At 41.8% G+C, this 24,244-nt stretch overlaps 1 protein-coding gene across 1 annotated transcript in view; it reads right to left on the reverse strand.

The window, feature by feature from the left end:
- Positions 1–631: 631 nt before the first annotated feature.
- The window catches only part of HAT1 (histone acetyltransferase 1), a 28,262-nt gene continuing 4,649 nt past the window's right edge, over positions 632–24,244 (reverse strand). The window contains exons 2-11 of the mRNA XM_081845308.1: positions 21,425–21,496; positions 20,250–20,325; positions 19,138–19,258; positions 11,597–11,776; positions 11,229–11,350; positions 10,621–10,725; positions 9,973–10,079; positions 5,910–6,061; positions 4,350–4,466; positions 632–1,020 (exon numbers count right to left, since the gene is read on the reverse strand). Coding sequence (XP_081701434.1) covers positions 853–1,020; positions 4,350–4,466; positions 5,910–6,061; positions 9,973–10,079; positions 10,621–10,725; positions 11,229–11,350; positions 11,597–11,776; positions 19,138–19,258; positions 20,250–20,325; positions 21,425–21,496 — 1,220 coding nt within the window. The 3' untranslated portion in view covers positions 632–852. The remainder of the gene's footprint in view (positions 1,021–4,349; positions 4,467–5,909; positions 6,062–9,972; positions 10,080–10,620; positions 10,726–11,228; positions 11,351–11,596; positions 11,777–19,137; positions 19,259–20,249; positions 20,326–21,424; positions 21,497–24,244) is intronic.

The raw sequence follows: 24,244 nt of genomic DNA on the forward strand, positions 1-24,244 counted from the left end.
AGGGCAGGAGAACTTAATCCTGTGAGCAAGGGAAGAGGACAGCAAAACAAGTCATCATCTTTAAAGGTGTGCCAAACAGATGTGGTGTTTTTTTTAGACCATGCACACACACATACACAATTTACTGTTCTAGTGATTTCTCACGGTTTTCATTGATCTTATATAAGCCTCTCTGGGGGACTCGTTGGCTGAAAGGCGGGATAAAAATCATTTAACTAAATGGTCATTCATGGCGTATTGATAGCTGGAGTTGTTGCATTCTTAGTACTACAAAATGACATTTGTAAGTGTAAGATAAAAGTCACTACCAGAATAAAGTTCGGAACTCTACTTTGCAATGCTTGTTTATATATAGCAGATACAATGCTAGAGCTCAAAACAGATTTGGGATGTGTGAGACTTCCCATCTAATTTGGGTTAGGAGGAAAACTTATTTCCATCATTTTGTATCCACAAATATATATATATTCAAGTTATGCTTTATTTTCCCCACCTTTCAACCAAATATCTTTATATTCTTTTTCAACGTGCACTGATGTTTCTGCAATTGTACTTAGAGATGGTACTGCTTCACCTTAATTAGTAAGCTTAACATTTCAAGTACTAAAGAAAAACTCAGACCACACTGCAATTAGTGCATCTCAATCTACTTTATTTCAGCAAAGTGCCCCAAAATCTAAGTACAGCTTTTTAAAATCTACAACACAAAAATAGAAAATATTGAAAACGCACAGAAAACCAGTCATCTTGGAAGTGATTAGGATGTCACGAGAAATTTTGCAGTGAAGCAGTGATCATGATGTATTTCACAACACAATGTACGGAAATCTGCACGCTTCCTGTAGAGAATCCTCAGGCCTGAGCAAGCCGTTCTAGGACCCTTCGATAATCTGAAACAAGCTGCTGGAAGGTTTCTTCTAACTGTTTGTGTTGCAAATTTATGTCTATTTGGTTCAACTGGTTGGTCAACTCTTCTGGTCTCAAACATCTTCTCATCTTAGCAATCTCTCTCTGCTTTTTCTACAAAAGAACCATGCAAAAAGAAATTTACACACATGAGCAGCAATTGCTACACGCTGCTCCTTATAAGGCTAAATTGCGATTTAAAAGTAACTGGAAAAACATTCTGGGTTAAACAAGGTGTCAGGAACAGATCCTTCAGAAAACCCTGTTGTGTTCATATGCTCCTTGAAATTAAGACTTGCTCAGAAATTCCAAATGACTGGTCAACCCCTTCCATTTTTATGTTTTTACTGTACGTTGACTGTATAGGGCAGTGATAGCCAAACTTGCCCACCCAGATGTTTTGGGACTACAATTCCCATCATCCCTGACCACTGGTCCTGTTAGCTAGGGATGATGGGAGTTGTAGTCCCAAAACAGCTGGAGGGCCAAGTTTGGCCATTACTGGTAAAAGCCCCTGCTTTTCATCTACAAAAGGTACAATCCAAAAACAGTCAGATATGAGCACATCCAATTCCTTTGCTTTCAATGGGACTTAATCATGGCTATGGTTTGGTTCAGCTCCTACAAAAGATGTAACACAACTTTTCTGTGTTGAACCAGTGATGCATCAAATCTAGAGATCACAGATCAAAATGGTTAAGAGCCGAGTGGTAGCACAGGATGCTAACAGATTTCCCCCCCTCTTTTGTCTTTCCCTCTCGGTCTCCTTGAATGTTACATTTCATCGGGTGCTCTTTTCTAGTTTAATTATTTGATCATTTTAAACCACATGCTGTGTCTTTTTTTCAAACGTTGAAGGTACTCTTTACTTACAGAGGCCCTAAGTTGTATCCCTGTAATATAAAGGAACATTTGACAACGTGGAATCTCTCTCAAAATATCAGGAGTACAAAATTAGGACCACACTGACCAGAAAACTGACCAAGCGATGGATGTGAGGCTTTTTAACACAACCTTGTAAATAAGCCTACAAAAGTTACTAGCCTGTTTACCACCTCTGGCAGCCATTTTAGTTTATGTACGGGGCACAAAGCACTCAACCTCTCCTTCACCACCCCACTCATCCACCTGCATGAAATTACTTGGTCTCCCATGGCTACAAGGCTATATTAACCCTTTCCCTTCCTGCTCTTTCCCCCCACAAAAATCCACACCTCAAGGTGCTTTCTCATTCATGGAAGATAAAATAGATCCATATTCTCCCACAAGGGGAGAAAACGGCGATTTGGAAGGATCTACCGTCATTCATCCACAAACCGAAAAGCTCTTTCAGCTTTTTGGTTTAAAAGAGACAGTTCATATTATGTGGTTATTATGAATGGATTAGTAACTGTTACATGAGATTTTTGGGAACAGAAGGTTGGAAATCATTTTTACCTACATGGAAATTAGTATTATTATTAATAATAATTTATTATTTATACCCCACCTATCTGGCTGGGTTTATATAACTGGCTTATTTGCAAGTGCAATGGTTCTAAGCCATACTGCAAAACATGCAGTATAATCCTCTAGTTTCAGACCACCCCCACATAATTAGTTATTGTAGAATTCTATCCAATATTATGACAAACAATGCTTCTCGTTTTTAGTGAAACAACTTGCTCAGAGGACTGATGCTGAGCATTCAAAGATATTCAAAGACAGCCTATTAGTACAAAAAGCCCACTTAACTGTTGCGGAACAACTCTAACAGTGAGTGGCTAATATTTAAGATTAAAAATAAATTACGTGACGGTAGAATTTATTTGACACTTACCAAAAGGGTGGAGGGGAGTCCAAGGCTAGGTAGAGCCTAAAATATTGTGAAATTTGGATCTTTTTTTATAATTTGGGGAGGGCATATAAGAACCTATGTAAATGAACTCTATGTATATATATTTATGTACACTGATATATTTATGGATATGTTTATTTATGTATTCAATACCTACACTGATATATTTATTTGTATAATTTGAATAAAAACGCATTGGGGGGGGGGGAAGCCCACTTAACTGTTGCTACTCAAGATGCAAAATCACTGCAGCTTCCCACACATGCAGAGGGGCTTTTCAGCTTTCCTCTTCTAGCAACTCTACTTCTCAAACTCTCCTGAAGACTGGGGTGCCCGCTGGAGCTGTAAGGCATTTGAAGGGACTGCTGCTAGGAAAAGCCAGCCACAAACATCCCATGTGCAGCCTCTCAAATGCTTTGTGCATGAGCCTCTAAATACTGGCCACTGATTGATTTTTTATTTTTTATTTTGCTTTTGTCTAGTTTATTCCTTTTACTAGGAAAATCTGTTTAGAACCCTCATAGAACTCTTGTCCACATACTCTCTGAAAGGGAAGCTACCTTTACAGTGGTACCTTGGCTGGCTGCTTGACTCCCGAAACCATTCGAAAACCAAGGCTGTAGGAGCTTCCTGCACTCAATCGGAAGCCGCATCGGACGTTCAGCTTCCAAAAAACGTTTGCAAACCGGAACACTCACTTCCAGGTTTGCGGCGTTTGGGAGCCGATTTGTTCGGGAGCCAAGCTGTTCGACTACCAAGGTATCACTGTATTTAAATGTATTTGGTATATGCTACTGTTACCATTAAAAGGGACGCAGGTGGCGCTGTGGGTTAAACCGCAGAGCCTAGGACTTGCCGATCAGAAGGTCAGCGGTTCGAACCCCCACAACGGGGTGAGCTCCCGTTGCTCGGTCCCTGCTCCTGCCAACCTAGCAGTCCGAAAGCACGTCAAAGTGCAAGTATATAAATAGGTACCGCTCCGGGGGGAAGGTAAACAGCATTTCCGTGCGCTGCTCTGGTTTGCCAGAAGCGGCTTAGTCATGCTGGCCACATGACCCGGAAGCTGTATGCCGGCTCCCTTGGCCAATAAAGCGAGATGAGCGCCGCAACCCCAGAGTCAGTCACGACTGGACCTAATGGTCAGGGGTCCCTTTACCTTTACTGTTACCATTACATGTCTAATGTTGCAAGAGGCAAGAGATCAGAAATCAAACTCAAAGGGCTGCATTTTTCTAATGAGCCCCACCAGTGTACCCACCTATCCTCCTCAATTTTCCTTCAGAAGGTTGGAAGGACCCTTATAACATATTTAGGGAGTGTGCGGGGGGGGGGGGGGAGAGAAGACAGGGAAGAACGTCCCATTGTGCAAGCAGAAATCCTTGCACTGACAAAACAATTATCTTAGCACTGCGTTTTATTGAGACTATGTAAAGTGCTCTGCGCCTTCGTATCTGTAGTAATATTGTTTGGCTGTCGCTTTAACAAAAGTACTGAGACAAAGCTTTAAAGAGGTGCATTAAAGGAAAGATAATTATGCACGGAAGTTTTGGCATAAACAGTTTACAATGAAAACAACTTTAAAATATCCATGTAAGTTAAAAGCCACCTTGTAAGGGCCCATCAGTCTTCTTTTTACATCCAATCTGTAGCTTCTGGATTGTTCTGCATTACCCATGTCTGTCGCATGCAGCCGGAGAATTTCATACACCCGTCTTGTATGTTGCTTAAAAACAAGGGGAATGGCATATGAATCAAGACCAAGAAATGTCACTATACAAGGTTTAGAGAAACGATTTCAAGGTTGTGTAGCCTATCCTCTATCTTTAAACCCTGACACATGTAACTCCTAATTACTCCTCTGAGTAATATGCTTTAAACTGTATTTTAAAAACATTTATCCATTGTCTCACCTGGAGACCTTCAAATGTTGTAGCTTTGAATCTGACACCCTACTCCTTTCCATTCGTTTATAAACACCCATTCATATAAACTTTGCTGACTTGGAGGAAAGCTATATATCCATCCTTGGTTTCTTCTTTATAAGGATCCGGTTCTTGTAAATGTTTCTCACTGGTCAGAAATTCTAATTACCTCTCAGTTCACACTTGGCTATCAACATCATTCTTTTGTGCTCAAACAAAGAACCAAATAGTATCAAACATGTGGAAAATGCTTGCTTCATTCTTTGGCACATACTGCGATTGTATCTTGCTGTTATTTGTCCATAATATTACCCCAATCCTACTGCTTTTACCAGATTTTTTAAAAAATCAAGTTTAATAATACTTTTTTGTTTCAAGGCGAAAACTGAGTTGTTCCAAAGGCAATCCATGAACACACCAAGGTTTTTATCCAACTAAGTCATTGCACACATGGAATGACTTCTGCAAGGGCAATAGAACTCTCCCTCTATGTGCCCCCTGTACTACCCTCAAATAGTTCTAAGACTTTTATCCCTAGAAAACTGTCCTAAATTCCCCCAATACAGTACTGAACTTTACCACCAGTAGTGCCTTGTTGCAATGGATCAAATACACTGGGTTGCATCCAATGCTAGTTCTACTCAGTACAGAACCATTGGAATTAATGGACCTAAGAGTAGGGCTCACACTGGATACAACCCACTGGCTGTACAAAACTTCATTTAGTCAACAGAAGCCAGAGCTCAACGACAGACTGAAGTTTGTTCCTGGCAGCCAAAATACGATGGTGTGACTTATGCAAGCCATGCGATATCTTCTAGAAACGGTGGCTGGGATTCAAAAACCTACCTAAGTCTACTGGTTCTTTGGGAACTCAGGCACTAAAAGGAGATTTGTTTCACTTACAATTGTTCTGAACATTAAGCCACTAGATGTAGGATTGAACATTGAGTACAATGCTGCCCTTTCATGAAGGAGTCCACCAATGAAGAGGTGGGGAGCAGTTTTCAACAGCATTCTCCTCTTGTAGCCTCCCTCCCACCTGCTCTTCTACAGCAGATTTTTTTGGGGGGTGGGGGCACAGTGGACTGCCAGGGCGAATCAGGAAAAATGCCCTCTCCCATGAATGCAGCCTGTATTAGGTCAAGAACCTGTCTTCGAGAGAAGGACTCATCTTGTTTGTGGAAAGACAATGCCCACAGGGATGATCATCACATCAATACAATATTTTAAGCACCGTGTACCTTATTCACTTTCAGCTTTTGTTGAGCTTCTGTTACCATATCTTGACTGAAGCCTTGCTTGAGCTTCTCTGGAGAAAAGCAAGGTAAATCCTGACACAGTTTGACCAATACAAAATCTCGTAGTTTCACATAATTTTCAGATGGATCTTCAGCTGGAAGAACAAAGGAGAAGTGTTTTGTAATTTGCTTTTCCTGTTCATAAATCTCTGTCGTTTTGGCATGGTAATACCACAAATTTTATGTTCTGTTTTTTAGTATAACTGAAATCCTTTGTTTATTAGGGGCTACCCCACATTTTCTTCAAAAAATTGCTTTGCACACGTAACTACCGTAAAGTTATCACAATTTTTCGAAAGTCCATGGTTTAGCTTTTGTAAAATAGGGGGTTCTCAGTAATTGGCTAATTGGGAACCACTGGGCTAGGGAATTAGGAGAGGGAGCACTGAATGCCCCCGGCTCTAAACAATGTTTAAGATCTTTGCAAATTTATGTGAACTAGGCTTACCAAATTATCAAGTTTCTGTCATATGAAATCATTAAAAGGTCTAATTCACCAAGTAACAAATTCATGAAAAGTACATCAGTGGGCTAACTATTTCAATCTCACCTTAAAGCAACTACTATTTTGTAAATCTGACTACCTTGTAAATCCACTCAGCTTGCTGCCCCCTTCGCATAGCCGCCGTATAACTCTGAATGCCATCTCACTTTCATAATTTCCTGTCCCGCTCCTGACTGTCCAACCCAATTTCCCCTTAACAGCAGCAACGATAAATGGATGAAAAAGAGAAATTCATCTCTCCATACCTTTTAAGCTCCCTGTCGAAAAGAGCATGCACCCTAGCAAATTATTCCACAGGGCAATTTAAAGTCTGCTTCAGAGCAGTTTTACTGGAGAAAAAAGACACACCATGTTCCATGCATTGATGCAGAAGCCTGCTGCCTGCCATCCTATGGCCTACTTTCATTTCTATGCACTGTCAAGGATGAGAAGCTGTAAATACATTTCTGGTTCAAAGATTCAGATACAATATTCCATTTACGGATGTGAACAATTAAAATAACATTTTGTCCTTCGTCACCAATTGGTACAGTCGTACCTTGTTTTGCGACCGGGATCCGTTCTGGAGCCCCAAGCCGAAAAGGACGCAGGGCAAAGCGCCGCATCTGCGCACGCACACAGTATGGTTTGTGCTTCTGCGCATGCACGAAGTGCGATTTAGAGCTTCTGCGCATGCACGAAGTGCGATTTAGAGCTTCTGCACATGCACAAGCAGCAAACCCTGAAGTGACCTGTTCTGGTACTTCCGGGTTTGCCGCAGACATTGGCCAGAATGGACACTAGACAAGGCGGATGTTTGCGGAGGTATTACTGTACTTTATAATGCTTTTATAGATGATGGGAAGTATGTGGAATTTCTGTGGGGCTTTAATTATAAACAAGACTGAAATTCAAGATTTAGAGGTATATCTAGCATACAGGTACATGCCAAAACAAACTGCATTACTCGGCTCTACGCATGACTGGGGATTTTCTACTCCTGTCAAGAATCCGACTGCAAGGAGTTTTTGAAATCTGGAGGATTCACAAAATCAGTTTGTGGCAAAACATGTTGCTGTTAAAAGAAAATAGTTCTATTCCCACTGAACATAAAAAATGACGTTTCAGTACATAAAGGATCTCTAGGCTGTGGCCAAAGGGTTACTTTAGTATTAACTTAGTAGTGAGGTTTAAAAACAAACATACCGTATTTTTCGGCCCATAGGGCGCACCTAGTTTTTTTGGGGGGAAATCGAGGAAATTTTTTTTATTCCCCCCCCCCCCCCGAAGCCATCCCCAAGCTAGAAGAGGGAAACGGAGCATTCCGTCTCCCTCTTCTGCCTTCAGGGACAGCCTCCCTAGCCTCCGTGGGGCAGCGGCTTGCTCCGTTGTCCCCCGAGCTTGTGGGGCTGGCGATGGGGAGAAGCAAGCTTCTCCCCACCGCCAGGCTCCAAACCAGGTCGGGGAATAGCGGGATGGCGACGCTCCGCCTCCCCGCTGTCCCCCGAGCTTGTGGGGCTGCCCGATATCTGCCCGAAGCCCGGGGTGCACTCCGGAGCATGCCTGTGCTTCGGGCTGCCGCCCACAAGCCTTGCGAGCCCGGCGGGAACTCCTGCCAGGCTTGCAAGGCTTGCGGATAGCTTCCTGAAGCCTGGAGAGTGAGAGGGGTCGGTGCGCACCGATCCCTCTCGCTCTCCAAGCTTCAGCGAAAGCCTGCATTCGCCCCATAGGATGCACACACATTTCCCCTTCATTTTTGGAGGGGGAAAAGTGCGTCCTATAGGGGGAAAATACGGTACATACACACACACTGGTAGCATAGTACAGTGGTACCTCGGTTTTCGAACGTAATCCGTTCCGGAAGACCATTCGACTTCTGAAACGTTCAAAAACCGAGGCGCAAAGGGCGGCCTGCAAATTCAATAGAGAAAATTGAAAAGAAAAAAATTTGGCAGAAGCCGTTCAACTTCCGAGGTGCATTTGAAAACGGAAGCATTTACTTCCAGGTTTTTGGCATTCGAAAACCGAAACGTTCGACTTCTGAGACGTTCGAAAACCAAGGTACCACTGTGCTGAAGTCTTCCTTTCTCCACTAGCTCAGGCTGTATTTACACAAAATACATTTCTGATGGTGTAATAAGAAAATTAGCTAGCGGATACATTCAAGAAAACGCCTGAAACACCTCTGAATGGAACTATACCTCATATGGCTGTGACTCAAACAACTGCATAACTAGTTCCAGAAGCCCCACAGGCTTTCAAAGTGCACCAACTTTCAAAAGCAGTTTGTGATAGGGCATGTGGGTGATATACAAGGTCATGTTTATATTTTAAAATGCAAAATTCCTACTGTGCGGCTAAAGTAGCTGGCTCATCCCCCCACCCCACCCCCAGTATATTCAAATCCAAGCAAAAATGGACTGGTAAATATAATTCCTGAGAAGTTGCTCGGTCCCTGCTCCTGACAACCTAGCAGTTCGAAAGCACGTCAAAGTGCAAGTAGATAAATAGGTACCGCTCCGGCGGGAAGGTAAATGGCGTTTCAGTGTGTTGCTCTGGTTTGCCAGAAGCGGCTTAGTCATGCTGGCCACATGACCAGGAAGCTGCATGCCGGCTCCCTCAGCCAATAAAGCGAAATGAGCGCCGCAACCCCAGAGTCAGTCACGACTGAACCTAATGGTCAGGGGTCCCTTTACCTTTAATTAAAATACAAATCTGCACATTGCTGTTTGGGGTGAAATGATACCATATCAAACTGGAAAGATCTGGATACAAAGAAGTGTTTTTAGCCAACGTCGAAACCTCAACGAGGAAGACAAATGTAGCTGCAGGAGAGATCATTTCAAAAATAAGAGGCCCCACTACAGAGAAGGCCCTTCTGTGCATTCCCAGTTGCATCAAGAAACAGAATATTGTGCCATGTATTGTGGCATCTTGCAAAGCAGACTAGTCCATGGAAGCTTATGCTGTGATACCACAGCATAGGATGCCACAGGGCAGTTTCTGTTCCGCATTGCCTCAAAAGTTCATTCCAATATCCTTTTCTTTAATTTTCTCATTCTCCAAGTTCATATTCTTTTGACGTTCGTACATTTGCTCTCTGGGGTCCTAAGAATGGAGTGTACCATTGTAGTGATTAGTAAACCAATGTCTCTCACTGATTTAGTGTTTTGCCTGAAGGAAGAAAGCTCTGCAAGGAGTTCCAGAAACCTAAATCTCTTGTCAAGTCAGCTGCGTACTTTGCAATAAAAATGGCTAATTAACTGGTAATCCTTTCATGCTAGGGAATGGATTTCCATGGTGCACTGTTCCCAGGAAGGAAAGGATTTGAAGAATTACATTATACACAGTTCTTTCTGTGAGGAAGGGTAGCATTAACCTTGACCTCTGCTTAAGTTAATCTTTGAAAGATCATTTAATTTTGACAGATGAATTCAGAAAGTTATGGCACCGACTGTCAGGGAAGCAGTGTTCAGCATTTCATATAAATTAATTCTTATCTCCAGCAAAAGACTCACGTACCTGTTATATCAAGCACTGCAGGGGATGACATATAGTACCTATGAACTGTTTCTAGAAGCTGAGCCCCGTGACCTTCTCCTTGGAATGGAGGCAATATCAGCATTTGGCTACACATAGAACAAGAAAAAAAAATACTTAGCAAAAAAATAAGAACTACAGTCATACCTTGGTTTTTGAACAGAATGCTTTCAACCCGTTTGAAAACCAAGGTGCAGCTTCCGATTGGCTGCAGGAACGTCCTGCAGCCAATTGGAAACAACAAAAGCTGCACCGGACGTTCAGCTTCCGAAAACCGTTCCAAAACTGAAAAAATCACTTCCGGGTTTCGATCACTGAGATAGATAGTATACTCAGCCCCCAGAAAATTTATTTACAGATTTATTCACAGTGAATTGCAACCTCTCTATACATAAGGCTTTACATACAAAAACCTTATAGACTCCGAACATAATTGCACTAAGAGTTTTGAGATTCCACCCCATTTCAGATGAAGACAATGAAATAAATAAATGCAAAGCCAGGCGAGAGTTTTAAAATTTCTTTTTTAAAAAGCCCACAAAATTAACACAATTATAAACAAGTATTGGGAACTTCAACAGTACTCTCTTCTGAAATAAAAGGCAAGGCACGTGCTATGCTGCCAATTACCTTACACGTGGCCGGGTTTTGTCTGGGTACACATAGTAATTATAGACTGTCATATAGCCTACGGTCGCAAAGAGCGTAGCTCCATCCTTATTATACTTCTCAAATCTGCAGATAAAACAGAAAGCCAAGCAGGTCAATTACAGTCGCGCTCCCATGCAGTGTCCATTTTCTTTTCCATTCTCTGACTGAATTTCCAGTGTCAGCAAGCTACTCTGTGAGGGCCCAATGGGTACACCTGCTATGTTCTGAATGTACAATTCACTTAATTGATGTGCAGCAACTTGGATAAATCAGACCTCTTTACAGCACTTCAGCGCACTTGCCTATTATAAAGATGAATAGGTGGCAAGTAAAAGAAAACACAGGCAAAGCTCATTTTACTGTTTAAGCCCTACATTCAGGGCTCCAACGGACAACAGTATTTAATTTGGCTCTATTCTCAAGGTCTCGCAAAGCATAATGGACACAAACTCCAGCCTGATAAACAATAGTTTTCTCTTTCCTGGGAAAAATATCATTATACTGTCCCCAATAATTGGCGAGCCACAATTAAAATGCAGCCTTTGTGGAGGTAATAAGGTCCACTGTTGCTTTAGAACTGTACTTACACTAGAAAGTAGTTCCATCTTTCATCATCCACGTCAATAAAGCTAGCTGTTTCAATAAACCACATCAAGAAGGTCTGAAGCCTTTCATGATACTCTCGAAAGCCTGGGCATGTGATGTCAGCCTAGGGAAAAAGCCAGGAGAAGTCAGGTGAAACTCTTCACCAAAGGGAAGAGAGCACATCACAGAGCCTTATAAAGTACCTCTGTGGGAAACTGTTTTATTAGCACACTGAAAGTGATCTTGGAGAAATAGCAACGTTTTACATATCACAAGCAATTATTTGAGGGTCACTTAAAAGTTGCCATGAAAGCTCTATCGGAAGGCTGTTTCTCCCCCCCACCACCACCACCAAACACACACTTTTTACCTTGTATATTTGATACTTTACGTCTTCGCCAGCTTCTTCGTTATGCACAGAATATGTATGTAACAATGTCCCAAACGGCTTGAAATTGACCTCTTTTTCCAGCAGAGATACAAAGTCATCTGTACTTGTGCTAAAGCCTGGTGGAACAATTTCTCTAATTTTACTTTCCACATCATCTGCCTGAAAACAAGAGGTGGGGAGATAGAGATAGAGAGAGATGCACTGAGAATAAGGAATTGACTATTTCTAGAATTCACATAGGGTGGTGTGCTTATGCCCTGTGATTGTTGAAGCGCTATTTAAAGCACCCAATGTGGTTTCCTAAAATTTTGCACAGGTCTTTGTCCCAGACAAAACAAAATGGTACACATGGGACCTTGCCACTAGGTGCCCCCTTGTGGCCCTTAGTTTACAAAGCTCAGAGCATTCATAGGCACCCCCTAGTCCAGGGGTCCGCAACCCGCGGCTCCGGAGCCGCATGTGGCTCTTTTACACCTTTGCCGCGGCTCCGGGGCGGATACTAGCGAGGGGAGGAGGCGCATTGTGCGCCCCGACACTCCCCACTGTGGCGGGCGCTGTACAGGCTGTGACGTCGCATGGGGGCGGTGCGTGCATTAGTCACACACCTTCCCGACGTCACCTTCCCGCCCGCCCGCCCACCCGCTACATTGTAAGGGGCATGTACGCTGGTCACTGCATTGAAAGGGGGCATGTACGCTGGTCTCTGTTTTGAAGGGGAGTGAAGAACACACACACACACAAAGGTAACTTGTTAATTTCTATGAGGAGTAATTCTGAGGGGTCAAAAAAGAAATAATAAAAAAGTGACAAAAACGTTATTTTTATAATGACGAGTTTTGTGGCTCCCAGTTTGTTTTTTTCTTCGGAAATGGGTCCAAGTGGCTCTTTTTGTCTTAAAGGTTGCAGACCCCTGCCCTAGTCCGTTATCACATTGTTCAAATCTACTCTTTCAAGGGATCCACTAGTAATACGTTATACTGCAGCATTCCCGGTTTAAGCTGTGCTCAGGGAAACTGCCTGTCCCTTATTGGAGGCAAAAAACCAGCCTGATCCCTCAGACAGTTTCTCATGGGCACAAGGGTGGACACAGATACACAATAATGTTGTGGCCTGCTCTTCAGTCGCCTTCCTTTTGAGGTAAGACGGGGCAGGAGGTTAAAACATACAAGGTCAAGCAGGATCTTGAATGTTATCAGCACTGGAATAAGAAGTGTGCATGTTAATTGCTGAGTCGGGAAGACAACATTCCTGATGAGTCATTGTGCTCTGGGTAATATACTAATGGTAAGATACTTCAGTTTAATAGCAGGTGAAACTGAAGCATCTTACTTCAGAAAACAGCTTTTCCACGAACACAAGATTCAGATTCTGGACCTGGAGCGCTAGCATTTCATTACATTAATAAAGAAGCTAGCAACCTTTTACCATAAGGGTCTAAGAAAAGGGAAATTTTAAGACATTGTTATCTGAACCACTCCCCCCCCCCCAATAATGGTCAATTCCACTAGCTCATAAAACTTTAGATAAGCTAAAAGGAAGAAAAAATGGAGGAGAATCTAGTTTAGATTCTTGACTCTCAAGAGTTCCTTCCTTCTTGCCTGCTGCTAAGTCCTGGCTAGGCACCTCAGTGCACTTATTAAATGCAGTCAATGCAACTTTGGTCTGCTGATATGCCGGTTGGGCAGGCCCACTGTATCTGCTTCTTGCAGACGTCTACCATTCAATATGGAATTCTTAAGTGAACAGTCTTTGATCACTCTTTTGGAGTAACACGTGTGCAATACAATCCCACACCCTCAAGGCTAAGCAAAAGCAACCCAAACAAATTAGGGTATTTAAGGAACTAACTGGCAGCAACAGGACAAACTCTTTTCCAGCCTGAATTCTGGTTTACACATACAAGGAAAAAGCCCAAAACACTCAAGTGTCAAGAAAATACAGACTTGGGAGCATGGTGGCAAGCCAATATAATTTATGCGCTGAAGACTCAAGGGGGGGGGGGAGGAACTTCTTTTGCCCAAAGAATTTTTTTAATACAATTTAACCAAAAGGGTGGGGAGGTTTTACAAGCAAAACTGAATTAAGATTAGCCTTGTTAAACAGCCAAATTGAATGTTACAGACTATCAGCTGAGCAGACATCATAATCCCTTTCAGGCCCCCAAAAGACCACTTGATTGAATACATTTACTACTTCTCCTTAACCATGAATATTTGATGAAGTTTCACAATAACGTATTGCCGCTTCTCACCAGGCAATAAAACTTAATGAATTGGTCTCAACTTAACAAAACCCTAACCCCCTCAATGCAACCCCTAAAAGCCTGACATTACATTCAACAAAATGAGCTTACATTCTATTCAAACCCTGCTCCCAACAATGAGTCCAGGTTTTTACTTAATGGAGTTTGCCGTGAGTTCAGCTGTAATGTTTGTATTGTATCTATTTCCATAAGGGCTGACACAAGAACACTTTGTGTTAACTTACTAAGCAGCTCTTTCACACCGTTTACATGCATGATAAGTATTAATTCTGAACCAAGACCATTGCTACTTAGCATTCAAAACAGGGAAATTAAGACGCTTAGGACAAAATACACTACAAAAGGCTAATACAACACACTACTAATTCCTGTTCTTTCAACTGGAGTCCCCCTAAGTAGAAGCAATGCACCTGCAAATGAATAATACTTTACTATCAGCTATATCGGGGGGATGTAGAATATGGGCAGAGTTCAGTCAACACACACTCCATTATTAATGCTTTGGTGCCACCAACTTTCATATTTAATCAGCCTTATCTTCCTAAAGAGCCATTATGTGCGGCATGTACGGTAGCTCTACGACACTTGATTTTGTCTTGTGCTACTGATTAGACACCTTCAAATAAAAATTAAGAACATTTTCCTATATTAAATTTATTTAGTAAAAGTGCAGCAAGAGCGTGCCTGCGGCTAAATTAGGAATACCAAATGAGTTTCTAAAGAGTACTTTTTTAAAAAAACAAACTATTCAGGAGTGCTAGAATGGCAAATTTTTAAATGTACGTTTTAGCAGGGAAGAGAGGTGGATGAAAGTCATAGCTAATTCCCATTCCCCCATATAGAACCCATTTGTTACTATTTCTCAATATTTTACAAATATAACACACTACATACTATGCTATGTATCATATCATGCACCTAATGTAAAGAAACACCTTTTGGGTAGATTTTACCTAGTCTGAAGTACTGCTAAGGACTTCTTATTGTGTTCTACTCCCTATTGCATGGGTTGGGTACCTGTGACATTCAGGATGTTATTTTATTTATTGGTTCAATTGATATCCCACCCTTCCTCAGTTCGTTTGATCCCAGACAGGTTGCCACCTAGCAGTAATGCTGCTCATATCAACCCAGTCAGCGTGACCAACTGTAGGTGACGATGGAGTTACAGTTCAGCAAAATCTTGATGGCCACTGGTTCCCTATTCCCAATCTACTGAAAGGCAGTTTGTTCCATGCAGGGGTATAAAATCTTTTGCAACAGTTAGAAGCAAGAGTACGCAAAGAGAAAGTTGGCCGGGAGATGGATATCCGAGTATTCAAGAGAAAAGAGGGTTCCCGTTCTTCCTGGCACATTCTAGTATGTTATTCTCCCACAAAACATCTCAGCCTTCCTTTTAGACAATAAGCAGTGGTGAAGAAGTGCCAATTATGATAAAGGTTCAAGTTTACCTAGAAGTTACAGCCTCTGATTTACAAGGCCTTCCTTCAAATGACCACAGAAGTGGAGCATAAGCGCTCTGCATAACCTCACAACCACATATGTAAAGGTAAAGGGACCCCTGACCATTAGGTTCAGTCGTGGCCAACTCTGGGTTGCGGCACTCGTCTCGCTTTATTGGCTGAGGGAGCCGGCGTACAGCTTCCAGGTCATGTGGCCAGCATGACTAAACCACTTCTGGTGAACCAGAGCAGCGCACGGAAATGCCGTTTACCTTCCTGCTGGAGTGGTACCTATTTATCTACTTGCACTTTGACGTGCTTTCGAACTGCTAGGTTGGCAGGAGTAGGGACCGAGCAACGGGAGCTCACCCCGTCGCAGGGATTTGAACTGCCGACCTTCTGATCAGCAAGTCCTAGGCTCTGTGGTTTAACCCACCCGCCACCCGCACTGAGAAAAAAAACATGTAGATAAGGGGAGAAAGAGAATAGAAGGAAAAAGTGTATACAAAAAAGGCTGCATTAAAAACAACAAAAATGTGTTAAAGAACAATTAAAGATGGTAAAGTGGTGGTGGTGGGAGAAAGATGATAGTCCACACCACATTTCTTTACATTTGGCCTTTCCCTCTAATATGTATGTTTCAGATTTCTAATATTGTGGACTGGCTAGATTTAAAAACAAGAAATGCAGCACTAAATACACACGCAGCTATACAGCCTGCTCCTATTGGAAAGGAAGAACAGTGGTCAAGATTAGGGTTCTTCTGCAGTGTATACGGCCTTGGTAAACAACTGTGTGGCGTTATAACATCTATCTAAGAAAATCTTAAATCGGAGATGTGCTGTATTACTGAACCTGCTGATATTAACACATTCAGGCCGTAACCACGAGTGTGGAACATGGGGTCTTCCAGATGTTCTAGGGACTCCCAATTCCCACCACTCCAGATCACTGGACCACATCTGGAGGATCACAGGTTCTCCATCACTGCTAAAGACACTAATTTGGTAGGAAGTCCTATTGAACACATTGGGATTTATGCTTGGAATAGGCATCGTTAAGTAAAACAACGAGTTTGGGTATACCCCGGAAAAGAAGCTGTAAGGGAAAAAAGAATAAGCCTCAAAAATATCTAGGGCTGACATTTTTTATGCAGTAAACTAGTTTACCAACCTCTTGCTGAACGGTTCAATTTTGAAACAGGATGGAAGTCTGACAAGGGAAGTGTATTGCTAAACCTGGTGAATACCCTTGTTTGTGTTTATTAATGTGGTGTGCAAGGCAGCTAGCTCCTAACACCTGCCCCTTAATGTGGCTTTGCTGCCCCTTTCCCCAATACACGTCCTCAATACATGTGCCTTAATATTCCACAATTGTGTTTAATTCAGTGAGGCCAAATGCAGAAGACGGGGAGGGATAATCTGTATCAGATACATCATAGAATGTAAGAACGCCCCTTTCCCCACGACATTCCACTTGACATGTGCAAGTATTCATTCTGCCGAACAAGAAGCCTTACATTCAGGCAGACACTTGAGGTGATTTAGGGATCTAAAACTTACTTTAGAACTAGGACATTTAGCGTAACTAGAATGGTAAATGCGGGACATGGCTGCACAGAAGGAATTTCACAAATAATTTAAACACAAATAAAAAATATACCAAATTTTGCACTCATACAACTTCTATGTCTATGCCCCATGAAAACAGCCAACTTCTTGATGGAGACCAGAGTGGCAGATGTTACTTCTCTTTGTGCAGTTTTGTGAAGAACTACACAATGCTTCAGATGTATATAGTAAATGCACTTAAACTGATGAGAATTTCACTGCAACATTTGGAGAAGCGTGAAATCTAGCAAATTCAAACTGAGAATTAGTCCACAATGTGTTGAGCAGGTCACCTTATGTAGGAATTCACAACAGTGATGTTATTTGAGCACCGCTATACATTTAGTTAAGACCAGCTTTGAGTAACCAATCACAGAAATGCTAGTCCAGAAATCCAATCTCTGAAAAAGAGTTTAAAAAAAACACAACGGAGGATCAAAAAGTCTGGGTTAAAAGTCAAGCTGAAAGCTAGTTGAGAGATGGTGTAGTGCAAGGGTTGCCAAACCTTTTTGAGCCTGTGGCCACACTTAAAAACCAGAGAAGTTGCTGTGAGCACCACACACTGAAATCCAGGCTATTGGTTACAACAGAATGCTTGCTTCAAACCATATTTCAGTGGGAGGAGGAGAGAGGGAGGTGACTCAGTGGAATGTGAGTATAATGTTGATGACTGGTGATTGTGCAGTATCAGACTGAGTTGTGAACGAGGAAGTCTCTGGACTGAACCTTGCCTCTGCTGAGAACTTACTAGGCCTTTTGTGTGCTGCTTTCCATCAGACCCTCCCTCCACGCAGACGCAGGTGGCGCTGTGGGTTAAACCACAGAGCCTAGGACCACAGAGCCGCAACCCCAGAGTCGGTCACAACTGGACCTAATGGTCCCTTTACCTTTATCTTTCCATTAGACCCAGACCCTCCCTCCAGCCTGCAATATGAGGGATAATGATACCAACTTAACTTACAGAGTTGTTACAACCATTTCACTCATAAATAATGAGATTCTGTATGAAGGGATGTAATGATACTGGTGCCGCAGATAATTAGTCACAACAACTGTGATTTTCAGGGAGTACATTTCTCTGTGATTTTGAGGAGGTACATTTCTCTGAAACAGCCATCTGCTTTAGCTAGAATCAATGGGTGACCAACTCCTTTGTGGAAATTTATGAATTGCAGCCTCTGGTGAGCTTGTCTTTAAAATATAAAAATAAAAACTCTGCAGCATATATGCAAATTAAAACTCCTTCAGTTTTAAATGAGTAAACAACGCTTCTGTACTGCATGAGGCTTATGTTTTTTAACAGTTGTTGCTCCTAATTAACGCACTACTCACACTGATAAATTTCTGTACAGATCACATCTTAAGGAGAAACAAACCTGTATTTATGCGGTGCTATTGTTTTCCCTCAGTGTGTACCAAACTGGATTTTCAACGCTACTCTTAAAAGCAGCAAAAATATACCCAAACTGCAAATTTATTCCAAATGTTTTTATATATGTTTTAAGGAACTGGTGTTCATTCCAAGTACTTTAAAGATGTTTAGTCACTTGGGTGCTGCTATATCACTCTTCCTGAAATTTCTTTAGGCTTTACACCAGGCATAGGCAAACTCGGCCCTCCAGATGTTTTGGGACTACAACTCCCATCATCCCTAGCTAAAAGGACCAGTGGTTAGGGATGATGGGAGTTGTAGTCCCAAAACATCTGGAGGGCCGAGTTTGCCTATGCCTGCTTTACACAGAACACAGAAGTGACGTAGTGTTCCAATCCACAACCTGGAGTGCTTATGAACACAAGGAGACAGACAGAGTGGATGAATTTGTATGATGAGCTTTAAACAATGCAGAAAAGGCTTTGGCCAAGAAGCAGATCTTAAGAGCAGCAATTTGAAGGAAGAGAAGTTTTCCTTTTGGATTAGAAAACTACCGTTGGTTTTGTGAGAAAGGATTGCCATTTAACAAAGTTGGATACTGCTTTGAGTGTTGTTGAAATGGAAAAATACAATAGAATTATGTAAAAAAGGGGGATCTGAATGATCAAAACCACCATCTGTATAATTTCCACTGATTTAAGTGATAAGTGCAATGGTGCAGGATTTTGGGAACAAGCGTGAGGTCGTAAAAAGCTTGAGAAGAGTAAAATGAAGGGTTCAGCTACAATGGCAAACTTATTTATCTAAGGTGACATCTGAACGTTTGACTTTACCTCCACACAGTCAAAGTTCTCATTAACTTTGGATGTATAATCAATGCGAAACAGTGTTGACAAGTTACCAGCAATGTAGTACAAAAGAATCTTCAGTCCCTTGTAACCAAAGGCAACCTCACTGCAGGAGAAAGAAAAATTAGGTTATAGCTGAATGCTAATCAACTCCACCAAGAAAATTAACTTCTCCTATACAGATAGATGTCATTACTGTTAAAAATTTTGAAGGATTTACCCCTTTTAAAAACAGAGCCTTCAGTGTTGCCTTTAAAAATTCCTTCAATTCACCCAAACATACCGCTAGTCATTTCTCTAAATGTGTCTCATGAAACAAATTAGCCCAATTTACAAGTCTGTCAGTGATAGGTACAGCGGGTATTTCACCTTACACATGTATGGCTACATTTACAGTGGACGCTCGGGTTGCGAACGTGATCCGTGTGGGAAACACGTTTGCAACCCGCAGCACTCGCAACCCGCAGCGCCATGTGATTTGGTGCTTCTGCGCATAGTGCAATTTAGCACTTCTGCACATGTGCAAGTGCCAAAACCCAGAAGTAACCCGTTCTGGTACTTCCGGGTTCGGCACGGTGCGCAACCCAAAATCACGTAACCTGAGGCGTCTGTAACCCAAGATATGACTGGATATACTTTGTAGCATTGGCAGAGTTTGTGTTATTTTTGTCAGTGTCAGCTAAGGTTGGGTGATATATTGATATATCGTCCAAAACTGGTTTGAAGTCCACATTGTGTTATCAGTTTCATAATTTTTGACCTGGCACTATATCGTGAATCATTATGTTTTTGTGTATGTGCTATGCAGAACTCATTATACGGCAAAAAACCATGAAGCCAGCCAATGCCTCTACATAGCTCCATCCTTATTTCAGACATCGTGATATATCAGTATATCATGATGTTTAGCAGGTGAAATATCATGATGTTGAAAACCATATATCGCCCAGCCCTAGCGGGTAGGGCTTGCAACCTTGCAACTACAGAAAATTATAGGGCCATACAAAAATGCTCACTAGAACAGCTGCACTAGTACAAATATGTAATATTAATATCAACTTCTTAACTTATTTCTGACACTTTCTTGCATCACTTACTCATCCCCAAAAACTTGGTGGCTGAACTCTGGATGAAATGTTGTATTGTCATCTTCCAAATCCTCCTGAAAACGGACTGATGAGAAAAAGGACTGATTATAAGCTTTGCCAACATGTTTTACTTAATTCACAGAAGTCCAAACCAGTTAATACTTCCTTGCCTTCTTCTGCTTGACAGGTCTGCCGGGGTCAGGCTTTCTACACTTAAAATATCCCATAGTTTTACTTTCTAAACATTAAATATAAATATTATCCCATTATAAAAACTATCTTATGTCAATTTAGCTGGTGGACGGAAGTGTGGATTCTTTTCTTCAGAACTTGGGGGGGGGAGCTGTTTTTCCAGAATTCCCTAGAGAAGGTGAATGCATGCTTCCTTAACACTTCTTGATTTGTCATTAAATTTTAGGGCTGCTTCACAGAACGTGTCCAAAGGTGGCCTAGTTATATTTTTTAAATAAATAAGAATTAAAAAGTGAATATTCTCTACACTCTGTTTAAGCCTGTAAGTGAAAGTCAAAACCCAGACAAAAATCAATTCAATGCATAGCTAACAACAGCCTTAACGTGTGGTACTCTTTGTCGATTCCTAGATGTAGGAGACTGATGTTAGCAAATTGCCACACAATAGTTGTTGTTTTCCCCCAATGTAAACAATTTGACTGTAACCTGCAGGTTGCAATTTGGTGACAATTACGTTATTGGTTTATGCTGTCCTCCACTCTGCAAGCAGCACACACTTAACATTTCACAGATGAGGAGCGGGAAAAGTACTTGCCCTAAGACCAGCTAATTCAAAGTTGAACAGATATTTAAAGCTGCGTCTAACACACTATTTGATGAACCACACCTGCCTCTACCTTTCACGAGTTCAGTGCTGATAGTAATGGTAATTACATGGTAATTTCAATCAGACAACTTTCAGACATATTCACTACATGGCTAGTTGTGAGGATGGAAAGTGTGCGCTATGAACTGCCATCAATGTTGTTTCTGTTCACTCCTTTCTGCAATAGTAATTAGGCAGTGATGCACCCATACACAGGAACAGAAGAGAGTGAACAAATTAAGTTCTCTGGTGCTCTGCTAACTCTAACACTCCAAAATGGAGGCTCAAAGCAACACCTAAAACATTGCCAAGCTTAAGTATCAAAGCTATAATTTCAAAACCTTACCTAATTTTAGGTGAATTGCTTCATTTGTATTACACTTATACTCGGCCAATTTCTTTTCCATAGCAGAAAGCCCTAGGAAAACACATTTAAATAAGTTCTCACCGCAATTCAAACAATTTTCAAATAACGTTATCATTTTGGCTTATCCAACATAAGACTGTAGAGAAATAAACGGGAATTAGGTAGTGCTTTGAAGCATGAGTTGTTGTGTTAATACAAAACAAGGAAACCTGTAAGCCTGAGATGCTATATAAGAGGCCCACAAGAGCCTGCTGTAGGTTCTCAGTACTTTTAGAATTCAGGCAAATAGTTACTTGCCTGATGCAAGAAAACATTATTCCCAGGCGATCAAGCAAAGGTGCTTTACACATTGGCTCTCAATGTAAGCATGCATGGGGCATGTGGGCTAGTATCATAGAAGTGTAGAGTTGAAAGGGATGAGGGCCATTTGGTTCACCCCCTACAATCCAGGAATCTCACTGTCCAAAGTGGAGCTCGACCCATGACCCTGAGATTAAGAGTCTCATGCTCTATTGATTGAGCTAGGCTAATACTTTAAGCATATTGCCCTTTGCCAGAGGGCAATGCCACACTTGCCATGCCATGCAGAACCGTAGAATGCTGCTTATTTGCAAGACAAAAATGTGACCTCTTTCATCCTGTGCCTCAGACAGCAAGATTTTGTTCACATCTCCTAGTCCTGCCATGACAGCCATTAACACGCAAGATCTTGCATGTTTGAGGTTTATATTGGTTCAGACAAAACAGTCACAGATCTCCTGCACAACCCTGCAGTGTTATTTTTCTCCCACACGGGAAGAGGGCATTTTCAATGGCAAATAAAATGCTACTGCCAAATGGGGTTTCGAAAGAAAGAAAGAAAGAAAGCTAGCTGTCTGGGTTTTGTTTTTCCCCCCAATGGTTTTGCTAAAATTATTTCATTAGCGCCCCAGAAAAAAATAAGAGGAATTATAAATATGGTTTAAGTCAGAACTTGGCTGAGGAACACATAATAAAAATGTTTGTTACATTTAGCACTACTACAGTGTTAAGTAAGGGGCCAATAATAATGGAACCACATAGAATAATGGAACAGTGCATTACAACAGACAGAGAACTCATAAAGTGGTCCTCCAAGACCCTCAGGAATTGTCAAGTGGTCTCCGGGGAGGAAATGCTTTGTCATGGGTTAAAGGAGAGTGCGCCTACCATTTTTGGTATACAAATGAGCCAGGTGGACTGTCAAGACATAAGATACCACTACGTGAAATGAAGTTCCAGAAAGGGAATTATAAAATTAGCCATGATACCAATTCCAGGCAAAATATTTTTTATTATTGTTTGTTATTGTCCATGACAACATTTGGTACATATAAAAATATGATCAGTGACCACACCGCAGAGCTCGGAAGTTGAAGTTCAGTCCACTGATCTGTTAACCTCTGCATGCTGCTTAGGGTTACATTTTCAGTTCATGGTAAACACCAAGGGTTGGCAAGGCTTGCCGGGCCGGCACAGCACGACGCCAGAAATTGCATCTGCACATGTCTGCGGTGCCGGAAATCGCTTCTGTGCATGCCCAGGCACCAAAAATCACACCTGCGCAGAAGCAATTTTTGGCGTCTGGGCAAGCGCAGAAACAATTTCCGGTGCCACGAACATGCACAGACGTGATTTCTGGAGTCTGGGCGTGCGCAGAAGCAATTTCCTGAGCCGCGGAAGAGAGTCCCCACGCCGTGCTGATTTAGCTCAGCACAGGGGGACTCACCAAATGGGCGGCTAGTTTCAGGGGCGGTTCGTGGGCTGCTTAAATGACCTCTGTGGGCCGCAGGTTGGGGACCCCTGGTAAACACCATTTTGTTGTTTTTACACTTGCACTGACATGTTGCACATCCTTTCTTCTATCCACAAAAAAACTTCTCTGTAGGATACAGAGATGCATCAACTGTAGTCAGCACATGTTTCAGTTCTCCATTTTCAAGTGTCCATCCCAAGTCTTCAAGACCTGGATTGACAGAAATCTGTATATGCTGTATCACCATGCTCCGACAGCAAACTCTTTTCAGTTATTTCAGTAATGTTCCACTAACTTCTTGTTGCTTGGTAGTGTGGAGGAAGTTTAATATGCTTGGGCGTCAGCTTCTTATCTCCACTCAAAATTTTGAGAAATACTTATAATTCTGCTCAGCTGACCAGCAGGTTCACTGTTGTCACCACTCTCCAAGATTTCTTCTGCTCCAAGCAAAATTCATAAATGCAGCAGCTAGACTGGTGACTGGGAGTGGCCGCCGAGACTGTATAACGCTGGTCCTGAAAGATGTACATTTGCTCTCAGTATGTTTCCAAGCACAATTCAAGACATCTGAAGGCAGCCCTGTATCAGGAAACTGTTAATGTCTGATGTTTTACAATTTTTTATATGGGTGGGGAATAATAGTAATAATAATAATAATAATATTACATAAACAGGCTATTAGTTACAATATTAAAGCAGTGACATAATCAATACCAAGCATTTTGAAGACCAGAATGAACCCTGACATTGTTATGAATCTTCAGTTTAGGGTATACTAGAGGAAGACGCCAAGCATCTGTGAGTTTGCGTACAGGCATTCTAGCAAGATCATAAAGTTTAAGGTAGTCATCTAGAGTTTTGGCTGTGGATAACTCTCTTAGCTGGAACAATAAGGTATGAAGTTATATCAAAATCGTCTCTTCCATTTGCCACATATATTACTGTGTCCCCAAGTAGCAACCATGTTTTTTTTAAAGAAGGTTAATTTATCACTTATGTTACTGGCAGGAATAGCCAAAGATGAG

This window comes from Podarcis erhardii, assembly GCF_964252035.2.
Source record: "Podarcis erhardii genome assembly, chromosome: 1".
NCBI lineage: Eukaryota > Metazoa > Chordata > Lepidosauria > Squamata > Lacertidae > Podarcis > Podarcis erhardii.